The sequence below is a fragment of the Corythoichthys intestinalis genome, chromosome 2 (assembly GCF_030265065.1).
Source record: "Corythoichthys intestinalis isolate RoL2023-P3 chromosome 2, ASM3026506v1, whole genome shotgun sequence".
In the NCBI taxonomy this organism is placed as follows: domain Eukaryota; kingdom Metazoa; phylum Chordata; class Actinopteri; order Syngnathiformes; family Syngnathidae; genus Corythoichthys; species Corythoichthys intestinalis.
Genome location: NC_080396.1, coordinates 54,617,250 through 54,630,359, shown reverse-complemented (window position 1 = coordinate 54,630,359; position 13,110 = coordinate 54,617,250). Strand labels below are relative to the sequence as shown.

Below are 13,110 nucleotides of genomic sequence, written 5' to 3'. Positions count from 1 at the left end.
AACACCCTGCGGATCAATAGGTTTCCGCATGGATCAGTGGCAAAGGTGGATGTCATTTCTCTTCTTTTTCCCTACATATCTGCCCACGTAACAGTGTTGCCTATCTGCCAAGCACTGATGTCATTGTCCAACGACGCATGAGATGAAATGATAAACGTTTGAAGCATAATCCTACCATTTAATCCCAACTCCCATTATGTGCCCACACTGGAGTACTATTTGTCTGGTTGTACAACATGCAAGTTTTGGGCAGGGATGGAATGGGGATGTAGCACACATTTGCGCATGTTAGGCTTCAATCAGCTTCTAATGGTGATGACAGTAAAAGGTCTTTCTCAGTGAGTGAGTGAGTGTGGAGTGGGTGAGGAGAGCAGGGAGGGCTGGCAGTCAGAAAGAAGCAAAGTAATTCTTCCCAGCAAAGCACAGACGCTTGTGCTTGAGCGGGAGCTGCAGTTACTGTACGTCCCCTCTTTTCACTCCTCGTGCGTGTGCATGCTTGCACTCTTGACTGCTGGTATTTTCTCTTCATTCTCTATTGCCCCCTCGAGTCCAGACAGGTCCAGTGTTTCCATTTTGGATAATTTGGCTGCAAACGCGCGCGCCCACACTTCTCCAGAGCCGCCACAACTCAAGGTAATAACTCACTGGTGCATGATACACGCCTAAAGGAAGCGGTCGCACCCCAGCTGGCAGCGACTGGAAAAAGAAAAAAAAATGTTTATCCTGATGTTGATGATGGTGATGGTGGTGTGCATGCAATATAGTTGGTGTTATGTGTGATGAAAAGAAACTTGTTGATTTGCATGCAATTTACATAATGCAAAGGATGCCATTATAAGCAGATTTTAGAATGCTTGTATTGAATTGCACGCACTCGTATTAAAAGTAAAACAGTCCTTTACAGCTCTCTTCACTTTTGAGTGCTTTGCCTGCTCCATCCTGGGATCTGTTGACTGAAGGCTTATGTTGAATCAAGGCAGATGCTCAAAGGTTTTAAGTGCACATTTGAAAAAAGAATTGCAAGCAGATAGCTGAATGGGAAACAAAGGGCAGCTGCCGAGTGGGATAAATCTATGAGCTCTCAAGTATGATGTGTGCATAAGTGCCATGAAATTCTAATTGCAATGATTTGGAAATAATCATCACGTGTTTCTATATGTTGAGTCATTAAAAACTAAGTATTTCATCATTGTTTTTTAAAAACGTACAATGAAAAAGAGTTAAGTCATTTATGATCCTGAATCCAAACTAAGGAAACTAAAAGGATTTCTCAAAGAAAAAAACAGTAAACGTGTGGATTTTAACTGTTTGTCATTTTCCAATCTTGTCACTGCTTCCTGGTTTGTTGGGGCACTATTTTATGTCTGAAATCATCTCCAGAGACCTCATTTAAGAGTTTGTAGAAAGGCTTCAGCCTAAAGGAAAAAAAGCTTTCAAACCAGCTGTTTTTTCCTTTGCTTTAGTGTACATTTAAATGTTTGAAAAAATAACAAGGTTGAGCAGAATGCACGCAAAAGCGTTTTGAGCTATCAATTCATATATCCATCCATTAACTGTACCGCTCATCCCCATGAGAGTCACTGGGATAGTTATGTGGAGTGTACCAAACGGTCATCAAGTATGTTTATCCATGTTAGATTCATAAGTAATATCAAATTAGATATTGCTGTGCTAAACCACTGCAAGGTCCAAAAATAAATAAAAAACATTAGAAATAATAATTTAATACCTTTCTGATAGTTATTAACTCAGCATCGTCTCTATTTAAAATGTTTATAGACAGCTCTTGTAGCAAAGGGTACAAAAAAAATCTTTCAGTATGGATGTGCATGTTTATGATTTATTTTTTAATGATTTGGTAACATAGATTTTGGTTGGGTGTTTTCATAAATGTTATCAGGAAAGAAATGTATTTCAATTATTTTTGGCAGAAAAGTTAAAGCACAGGCCAAGGACTCCGTTTTGGCGCAGATCTCAACGCAGGTGTGAGGCTTGCTTTTTATTTGCTTTCTCTTCTGCAGTGTTGAACTGTTAACCTTGCAGCGTGTTTTTCATGGCCGTCAATTCATGTGAGAATGTTCTGCAGATATATAATTTTTGCAGCTTTCTCATAATTTAGTGCATATAAAAACTCATTAAAGTAACTGCTTCTTTTTGTCGTCTTCGTTCATCTTCTATTGAACTGCTATTACATGACAAAGAAAAGAAAATGGTTTGATTATTCAACACGGGATCAGAAGAGTGCCGCATATATAGTTCCGGCTAAGCAGATAAATAACCTTTGAGCAAATTTATGACTTCATCAATACGAGATCCAATACTATGCTGGGTGTAGGTGCTGTATAGACATCAATACCTCATTATTGTGTAATGCAGCATGATAGCAGTAATAAAAGCCGTCTGATTTTTTTATGTTAATGTTTTCCTTTAAGATGATGCTTACTTAGAACATGGTGAAACTAATGGTCATACAGGCGAGTAGAATATGAGCAAACAAACAGCTTGCTTTTATTCGCACACGTACGCACCAATGTTAGATAAGTGCCCGCTTCAGGATAAGCTGGAAACACGGCATATGTTTCGCCTAACTTAATTTGGGGCCGGAGGTTCCTTATGTCATGTTCATTTTATGCCTCCTTGCATTGCATCTGCGGCACCTTCTTGTGCAGCTGAGTTCTTTATTTCAATATTCTACATCTATTTTATCTCAAACTAACCAACATTACTGTATTTATGATGTGTGAATCCACATTATTAAGGGTTTACCATAGTAATATGACTCTATAAAGCAGTCATTTAACAAGAAATAAATAAAACCTGATGACAAGCAACTCAAGAGTGACCCAACTAGACTCAAAAAAATGTACATACACTATTTAAATGTTTTAATTAACGTAGGTGTTTTTCATTGTATATACACATTAGCATTGTGTTTTTACACATCACTGAATCCATTGTTGTATTAATTATGTAAGAGAGTCAATTAAAACAATTATGAAAAAGCGTTGCTTAATATATATATGTAACGTGATTGCAAATATGATGCGGCTTTTGTCCCTCTGAGGGTTGCCATACACAGCAAACTCTGTGGAGCTGATTTTTGGTCTAAATTATTTTTGAGTTGATTGGTGTTGATTTGGGTGTTGTTTTAACCTTACCAGTGTTAAGATCGCTCTTGGCACGATGTCAATTGTGAGTAGAACACAGACACCCCTGGCAGAGTTAAATGTAATAGCAGAGTTAATCATCCAAACCCAGTTTAAGTGCATGTGTCATAAAACAAAGCAGGCGCAAAGACTTGTGGTTGAAGTGACACCACGACTGTACAGTAAGTAATGTTGTCTGTAAATAGCTGGAGTGTGTTCAGTTGAAAATACACAAAATAGTGAGCGTGACTTCTGTGCTTACTTAAGGGATGCAAAGTCCCTCTGTTACCTCTTGCGAGCACAACAGTAGGGTACAATTGCCAGTTAGGTCCGTGTTCTGCACTACCGTTTCTCACTCATCCAGAATATTAACAACATCACAATGAATATTTAAAATTAACACTCCTTCTAAAGGAAAACGAAAGGTGGTTACACATTTTGCATGTTAAAGGTTTGAATAGGAATTGCTTAACTTGTTCAAGTTAATTATTACTTGAATTATGTTTAGGCATTTTTCATTTAATTACACAAGTTAATAGTTACTTAAAGCAGTTGTGTGAAACCACTTAAAATAAGGTTCTTGCATGAATACCATGTTTACTTTTTTGAGTGTACCCTCAGGAAAAAAAAAAAAAAAAAAAAAAAACATGACAAAAAAAAAAAAAAAAAAAAAAAAACGAGTGGGGCATGAAGTACAAAAATAAACTATGACACTAAGATACAGAGAAGAAGAAAGTCAATATGATATAGAAGAGAGAAAATGAATTAATGCAGGGAATGGAGTTGTAGAGGAGATAAAAAGATTGAATTAAAAGTGCAAAGATGACAATCAGAATCCTACTGCCAGGATCTAAATGTTACAAACAGACATGACACCTAGCAGCTTTTTTTTTTTTTTTTTTTTTTTTTTTTTTTTTTTGTATATTGTGACAGTTTATCAGTGAATCTAGCAGATGATGCCAGCTTATTTTTAATCGTTAGTTTGTTACGATCCAAAGCCTCAGCAATGTTTTAACTCTTAGCTGTGCATGTCCCCAATACTGTCAATGTACAATTTACACATACATTGAGTGCATAAAACTATTAATATCAGACATACAGTACCATTTAAAGAGTATCACTTTAAATCATGATGATGCAGGATATAAAAATCCTGACAGTCAGAGCAAAATTAATGTGTGGAAAACAAATAGACAATTGGTATACTGATGACACCAGGTGAAACCAGTGACGATAGAAACCAGATGTGCAAATATTCAGAATAACATGAACATCACTTGATCTGACACAAAAGCACACAAAACCAAACTGTTTTTTAGCTCTGTATTTGATCAATACGCTGGGTGCTCATAAACAGACCACAATAACATGGGAAAGAATACGTTAAACTCATGAATTCTTCATGAAATCTTTTGTGCCGCATTTGTAGACACTGTAGATGCAGTTATAATTTATCAGTCCTCCCTTTTCCTACTATTGTACTTACACATTACATTTATCCAAAGTACAGTTTTCTTATGTAAACCAGTGCTTTTTGGTTTCAGAGAGAGTGATTGGAATTCAGCTAAATAACTTGGGTATAACTTGTTTGATAGTTTGATTGCTGAATATATTTAATTTTATGTTGTTGTTTTTTTGGCATATGATATACGGTACATTTTTTTGTGATGTTTTATTGAATGAATACCACATACAGTAGTGTAGTTGGAAAGCCAAATTGGTGACTGAAAAATGCTTGTCTTTTCTGAACGTACTAACATCAGACTTCCACCAAAATAGCGAATGGATTGAATCATTCACATAAAGGATGCGTTGATCTGTCCTTATTGTGAGATACTGAATTAACCAAGGCCCAGTAAATATATATGTGAGGAAAAAGTATGAATTAGTTATGAGTTATCCTATTCTCAAGGCTATGTAGTGTTACAGCAGCAGGAGGAGGGAACACTGTAAAACTACAATATAGAAAATAGATTGGACAAAAAAGAAAGGCGCAATAAAGAGAAAAGGAGTTCATCAATGAATGTTCCAGTGCTTTTAAACGCTGTCACATCCATCATTTATCTCTCGCTCTTTCACCTTCAAACTCTACTCTTTTATGTAGCATCCTTCTGCCACCTCTTTTTTTTTTTTTTTTTTTTTTTATTTTCATTTCAGGCAGTTACAGTCATCTTCACGAATTCAGTTCTTTGCTTTCAAGAAACACAGAGAAGAAAAAAAAACAACAACAACAACAACAACAAAAAAAACAAAGAAACAAAAATAAACAAAACCAAAACAAAAGCCTGAAAAGGAGTGGGACGAAGAAAACTTATTAAATCCCACCCCGAGTTCTCAGTTATCATCAACATAAATAAACTATTTTCCTGCAACCTTTTTTTTTTTTTTTTTTTTTTTATTTACAAAGTATACATTATTCCCCGACACGTGTAACGGGAGGGCAAAACCCTCAATGCCGATTCCCTCAGTCAGCAATAGAGAAAACAAAGAACAATCAAAACAAAAATATGTATATATATATATATATATATTATATATTTATATATATATATCAGTGTGTGTGTAATTATATACATATACAGTACACACACATTTATATTGCGTGTATCCATACCAATATGTAAGAAGACTTCCACAACCATATATATATATATATTTAGATGCTTTTATGACCCTCCCTGAATATATTTTGACCAAATGAACTGTTTGTAGTGCAACTTAAATATGTGAATATTTTTACTCTCTCTAAGTAGTGAACTCAAATTGTTCCATAGTTTAACCCCGCGTACAGACACACAAAAGTTCTTTCGCGTAGTTCTAAATCTAGGAAGTACGAATTCCCCGTTTGCTCTTAAATTGTGATCTCTTTTACGAATGGCGAAGTGAGTTTGCAAATTTGCCGGTAATGTATTATTAAAAGCTTTATACAGAATTATGGAAGTGTTGTAATCGACTAGGTCTTGAAATTTAAACAATTTAGATTGAAGAAATAGTTCATGGGTGTGATCCAGAAATCCAACCTTATGAATGATGCGAACTGCTCGTTTCTGTACTATGATTAACGGATTTGTTGTATTGCGATATGTATTGCCCCACACTTCCACACAGTATGTAAGATATGGGAGAATCAAGGAACAGTACAGAGTACGGAGTGCATTCTGATCAAGATATATCTTAACTTTGTTCAAAATTGAAAGGCTTCTTGAAATTTTGGTTTTTATATGTCTGACGTGGGGTTTCCAAGACAGTTTATTATCAATTATAACTCCCAAAAATGTATTCTCAACAACATTTTCAATTTGTATACCTTCAATACTAAATGTTGGTTCAGTATTATTTTTTACATTCCCAAAAATCATTGCTTTAGTTTTACTTATATTTAATGATAATTTATTTATATCCATCCATTATTTAATTAAGTTTAGTTCCCTGTTCACAGTAGTTACAAGTTCAGTGTAATTATCACTACTGTAAAAAATATTTGTATCGTCTGCGAACAGAATGAGTTTTACAACTTGGGATACATTAAAAATATCATTTATATACAAGGAGAAAAGTCATAATTGCATATTCAGTCCAAGCTATGTGAGCTTATGCAACATTGCAATCTGTTGTAATAGTGGCTCCAACATGGCACTGGCTTATCAGTCCCTCATTTTCCACCAGCCGATCATGACGAAGGATGCCCAAAAACCCCATTCAATCTGTTCTCTCCTTGGACACCTCATGTCCATGTGTTTTTCAGCAATAAATGGATTTCAAATGCAGGTATATAATCATAAATGCAATTATGATTTCTTTGTTTTTATTGTTTAATCAGGTCACAATTTTGGTAGACAACAGAGGTGTGTTTCAGTGGAAATTGACAGAGATATATTTTTGAGCAAGCGCAGTCCCACCACAGTTTTTTTTTTTTTTTTTTAGTAGACCAATCAGCAATAATATAGGCCAGGGTTCTCCAAACTATTCCATATAGGGCCGCAGAGTGTGCAGGATTTCATTCCAACAAAAAAGACAACACCTTTTCACCAATCTGGTGTCTTACATTTGCAGTTGGTTGATTGCAGTCAGGTGATGCATGTTTTAGCAGAAACCTCATTGGTTAAACTGTCAGTGCTCAATCGGTAGGAATAAAATAAGGACCCACAATGGCCCTGGGGATTTGAAGACCCCTTATATAGGCAGACTGGCGCAGCAAGACTGTGTCCTTGCAGACAATTTTGAGGATGAAATGCTCACTTTTACATGTCGGCAAAGAGAGGGTTCTAAGTTTTGCCAGAAGGTTGACCATTGATCTTGCACATGAGTATATGAGATGCAGGTCTATTGTACTTTGTTAACCAAAGGGGCTAGTACACTGACCGCCTGCTGAATAAACCAGTTTCACCTTCCATCAGACAGAAGAGGGGCTTTACCAACCGTATAAGGGGCTGTAAAGCAGACTTGTTGGTACGAAGGATTTGGTGGTGATCATAGGGTCATACTGCAGGTCTTAATGCACAATTCCGATTTTTTGTCATATCTGTTTTTTGGGCGTGCCCATTCAGACTGCCTTTGTCCATTGAGCCCGTTCAAGTATTATGCATGCACAATAATTCGCAGTCCGACACGCACTGGGCAAACTGACCCGAATGCGCAGAAGCATCAAAACAAATAACTGTGCGTGCATGACGCACACACCTAGGGCTTATGTGTGTGTGTCAGTGTGACCCGACTTGGCCATGTAAGCAATACTGAAATATTGCTCATTTGGCGCACAGTAAGAAACCGATCATTATCAGGCTTATTCTTTTCTTCTTTTTATTTATTTATTTATCTTTATGACTGTAGTCAAGCCCGCCTCCTGCGTAGTAAAAGCTAGGCGCTAACACTAATGAACAGCTACATCGCTGCCGTCTTGTGTGCTGCACTCGCTCTTTGCTGACGTATTTGCTGCATGAATTCCAATTTGGGAGACTTAACAGTTTAGACAGCCGCCACATTCTGGAAAAATGTGGCCCGGATCGGATTCAAACCACATACGAAAGTTATCCAGATCGGATTTGAAATAGTCCACTTCCCAGCGACTTGCCCTGTTCAGATCGTCAAGTTAATGCCTCACTCGAGTCGGAAAAACAGAAAAAAATCTGATTCGTGCATTAAGACCTGCAGTATGAACCGAGCCTAAGCGGCATATCCCACCTTCTTTCCAAAGCGCCTACTTGTGCCTGTCAACAAAATTGCCAAAACCTTGTCTTAAACATCAGTTGTCTTGACGCAGACTTAAGCTGGTGAAGAAATAGAACGTTTACGGAAATAAAATGTACATTTCCCTACTTTAGCTACTTTAATACGTTGATGAGTTTGAGATGGACCGCATGGAGAATGGACCCCAACGGCCCCCACACAGCAGTTTCATTTTTCTGCATGACTAGCACACGTTGGAGTGGGTTCACACATGACTAGGTGGAACTAGGAACATTCTGTTAAATGATATTGTTGTTGCCAGGATTGAAAATTGGGTAGCAAAGAGTGGGATGTGAATTTACCGACCTCACAATGCTGACATTGCATGCACCCTCCCTGCCCTATCACATCTCTATCCGAGCTATCTTCCCTCCTCTATCCTTCGGTTACCAGACCCCCACCACCCCCCATAAATTACAACACAACATCACATCTATTTTCATATGTTTCATATGTTTGCGGAATGATGTATTTTTGTTTGTTTCTTCTTCTCTTCTTTCTGTGCTTCCTCCCTCTCCTTCCTAAAAAAATGCTGCTTTCTGAAGCAATAAACAAAACAATATGAAAACCATGAACAACTACAATGGGAGTACACCAAATTCCCACGTGGCATATTCAAACTGTTAAGACATTAAGATTACCATTCTCCATGTCTAAGCAGCCAAAAAGCGTAGATAAAAATAAAAGAATAATAAGTGGACACCATAGTATTCTTTTTAGTGATGGTTTTTAAGAAGGAAATATAATACCGCATTTTTCAGACAATAAGGCGCACTTAAAATCATTAATTTTACACAAATATTGACTGGGTGCCTTACGCATCAATTCTGTTTGCGTTAAATGACGTCGAACCTATTTTGTTGCCACATAACTCCATCTCCAGTAAGGATACACCTTTATCATTCATCGAACCTAAAAATAAAATTAATAATGAATTAATAAATAAAACTGAAATTATAACATTAAAAGATAGAGCAAATGACAAATCTCGTACATTGATGTACTAATGCGCCTTCTAATGAGGTGCTTCTTTTGTATGAAAATAAACTCGTTTATTGATGGTTTGCCTTATAAACTGGTGCGCCTTATAGACCGGAAAGTACGGTAAAGGAAGATATGAATCTGAAAATGGAGCCGTTGAAATATCTAAACGAGATGAGAGAAGAAGAATACACACAAGTCTGAACTGGTCTTTTTTTATTGTTTGTGCTGGTCGTAAAGGACTTTTTATACTCACATTATGCAAACCAAGCTATGCTACAGGTGATGGATGACTGCTCTGGAGATGCTCTCGTTCTTCACTCTCAGGATGGATGAGTTTAATACATCAGTGCTTCACAGCAAAGGCCGATTTTCTCACCAAGGAGCATTTTTCTTTCGGGTATACTCAAGAAACAAGATTCAGGCCTTGGTACCTTACCTTGCTAGACTTGGCCTTTACTTTTCAACTCTTCCGCTTTACTGTGATGCTGACTGACTTTTCATTAAGGGATAAACACAGTAAATCAAATATCAGAGACAAAAACAGTGAATGGTATTCAAAAGAATGAATGATGCTATTTTAATCATTCACTCCTTGAACCAACAAGTTGCCACGCAATGACAGTTATAGCTTGAGGTCAATTGCTAACCAATATCATATTTTGTTTTTGACGAAACATGTTTTGTTTTTGACAAAACATGATAGTGATATATATCATCAAATTCATCAAATACCCACATGTAATATCAGTGAAAAGATAGACATAGTCCTCTTCAACAAAACGTTGAAAAGTTGCAGTCCATCAATAACCTTTATGTTTTCAAAACTAGTGTTTTGCTGAAGCTCCTTAAGACAACAATGCTTTTCGTCCTCTTCCTAGTCTCCTACTCATTTACTCACCCAATGAATCACAAATCATAGTCAGGGCAATGCAAGGAAGCTTTATTTGCATATACAGTGTATCACAAAAGTGAGTACACCCCTCGCATTTCTGCAGTTATTTAAGTACATCTTTTCATGGGACAACACTGACAAAATGACACTTTGACATAATAAAAGGTAAAGGAAAAGCCCACCATAGGGCCATAGGACATGGTTCCTGTAATCCATGTGCTTTGTTGACATGTCTTCAGCAAACTGTTTTCAGGCTTTCTTGTGTACCATCTTCAGAAGAGGCTTACCCCTGGGGTGACAGCCATGCACACCAATTTGATGTAGAGTGTGGCGTATGGTCTGAGCACTAGCAGGCTGACCCCCCCACCTCTTCAATCTCTGCAGAAATGCTGACAGCACTCCTGTAATGAGTCACATGACATTTTGGAGGGAAAATGACAAGCAGTACTCAATTTGGACATTTAGGGATATGCATTTTTTTCATAGGGGTGTACTCACTTTTGTTGTCAGGGGTTTAGATATTAATGGCTCTATTTTGAGCTATTTTGAGGGGAAAATAAATTAACTCTATTATATTAGCTACACACAGACTACTTTTCATTGTGTCAAAGTGTCATTTTGTCAGTGTTGTCCCATGAAAAGATATACTTAAATATCTGCAGAAATGCGAGGTGTGTACTCACTTTTGTGACACACTGTATACTGCATTTGATACACAAGGTAACTTAATGTGCTTTAAATTATGAAAATGAAACATTTAAAAGCATTTTAAAAAAGAACAAAAGATAATTAGAAAGTACAACATAAATAATTTTTAAAAAGATGCTCATAAAAATCATTAAACGAAGAAGCAGTGCAAACATATAAAAATTAAAAAAAATTGAATGCTGCATAGGAGCTCAATTGTAAGCTTGTGGGGAAAAACAACTGTTTTCAACCTAGATTTAAAAATATTTTTTTCTTATTGAACCCCAGTGGATAAGAATTTAGCCTCTCTTCACCTTCAGGAGAAAGGGATGGGACCTGACTGTTGTTTGTGCTTAGCAGCACAGAGTACTCACCCTTTTTTGGAATCCTGGGTGGATGTGCTAGCACCCCATACTGAGAGAGGGTGTGATTGGGATGATGATCCTCTCCCCAATCTAAACCCAAACGGTGTTCTATTATCGGACTTCAGTTCTCGTCATGGATTGTCCATAATGAACACCATGTTTAAGCATATGGTTGTCCATATATGCACCAGGCACCAGGACACCTTGGTCCACTGATCACAATCTGTTGCCGGAGAGTTGACTACGCTGGTGGAGGAAACCAAACGTTTTGTGAGGGTCTGCTGTGGACATCCAGCAGAGAGCCCTGTCAGAAGGCACTTTAACTCTGATCTTTAGCAGAACTTTGTCTAGGGAGAGGCGGGGAACATTAAATCTTATTGGACCATGTTCAATGCCTTCATTACTTAGGTGTCCGACAGAGCTGTGCCCGTTTTACTAATCTCCGAATCAATTGGTTGACACCACTTACCAGTAAGGGATGCCGTGAAGCTGAAGAAGAAGCCCTGTTGAACCTTTTCGGTCTGTGGTACTCCAGAAGCATCTGATGAGCGCAATCTGCACTAATCATAATCTATGTGTGTATTGACAATTCTATTCTGTTCTATGGATACCGGCTGACTAAGCAGAACACAGTTTTGCTGGTCATTGAGACAAAACTGCAGGCCTGTGAGGAGATTTTAAAGACTTTGGATGTTGTGAGGCTATCCTTGTTGATACACCTTAACAACATCGCGTGGACATCTGGATTGATGGACCAGGCCGGGAAGTACAGAGTGATGATGGACTCCACTTTTATCAGTTTTGACTATCAAAATCCAACTGCTACAAATACACTGTATATCATTGATTCAAACAAGAATCCAAGACGGGACAAAAAAATCAACAATAATACCTACTGAGCGACCTTTTATTCTTTCCTTATATTTTAGGGTTTTTTTTTTTTTCAATCAAAAGGAAGAAAGCTTACATCGCACTTGTTCATTAATTAAAGTGACAGTTAACAAATACATATCACCTGTTAAAAAAACAATTTTTTGGCGGTCGACAAGAGTGTCGAGGAGTGAAGGTGAAGGCCGAAGTGATAACAAGATTGTCGAGAAATGTAGCTAAATGGGAGAAAAGCTGGAGCTTGCTCTGCTTTTGCTCTGACCTGGTTCCAGTTAATCCGCCCACTTCACACGATGAACATTACCTCCACACTGTATTTATAGAGCCATTCACTGTGCATTTCTGCGAAGACCTGCCTGTAAATATTTTTCAGTATTTTCAAATACAGGTAATGCTTTATCAAGGACAGTGACAACTAAGAGCAGTGTTGTCACTAATGTGTTACTAAGTAACACGTTGTTGTAATAAAAAAGCTAAAAGGCAAGTGGATTTTTCACAGAACAGTGTGACGATAACGCAAAAACATTTATGACTTCAGTTAACGCAGACTGCATGTCTCTTTCTAGAGTAATTACACTGCTTTAGATTTTAGAACATTTTGGCTATTGAAGTTAAACAAATTTTAATTCACAGTGAATAAAAAATAAGTCCATGCATTGCTATCTAAAATTGCTGATTTTTAGGGGGTTTGTTTGTTATGAATAAATGAGGCCACAGAAACTATTTTCCACCATTAATGTGACCTCTATAACCTGAAGAACTAATGTTTAAAAGTTCTAAATGGTTATCAGTGTTAGGGCGAAACATTCAGGCTTCTGCTTGAAAGTTTAAAAAAGAATCCTGTCAAAATCCTAAAGGCAACAACCAAATATTTACTGGTGATTAATCGAAGCACTTGAGATGGGGGGGTGTTCTGGCTCCA

General features: G+C 37.2%; 1 protein-coding gene across 1 annotated transcript in view; it reads left to right on the top strand.

Moving 5' to 3' along the window:
* Positions 1 to 298: 298 nt before the first annotated feature.
* camkvl (CaM kinase-like vesicle-associated, like) overlaps positions 299 to 13,110 on the top strand; it is a 72,341-nt gene continuing 59,529 nt past the window's right edge. Inside the window, exon 1 of the mRNA XM_057829818.1 lies at positions 299 to 633. Within this exon, the coding sequence (XP_057685801.1) occupies positions 493 to 633 (141 nt within the window). The 5' untranslated portion in view covers positions 299 to 492. The remainder of the gene's footprint in view (positions 634 to 13,110) is intronic.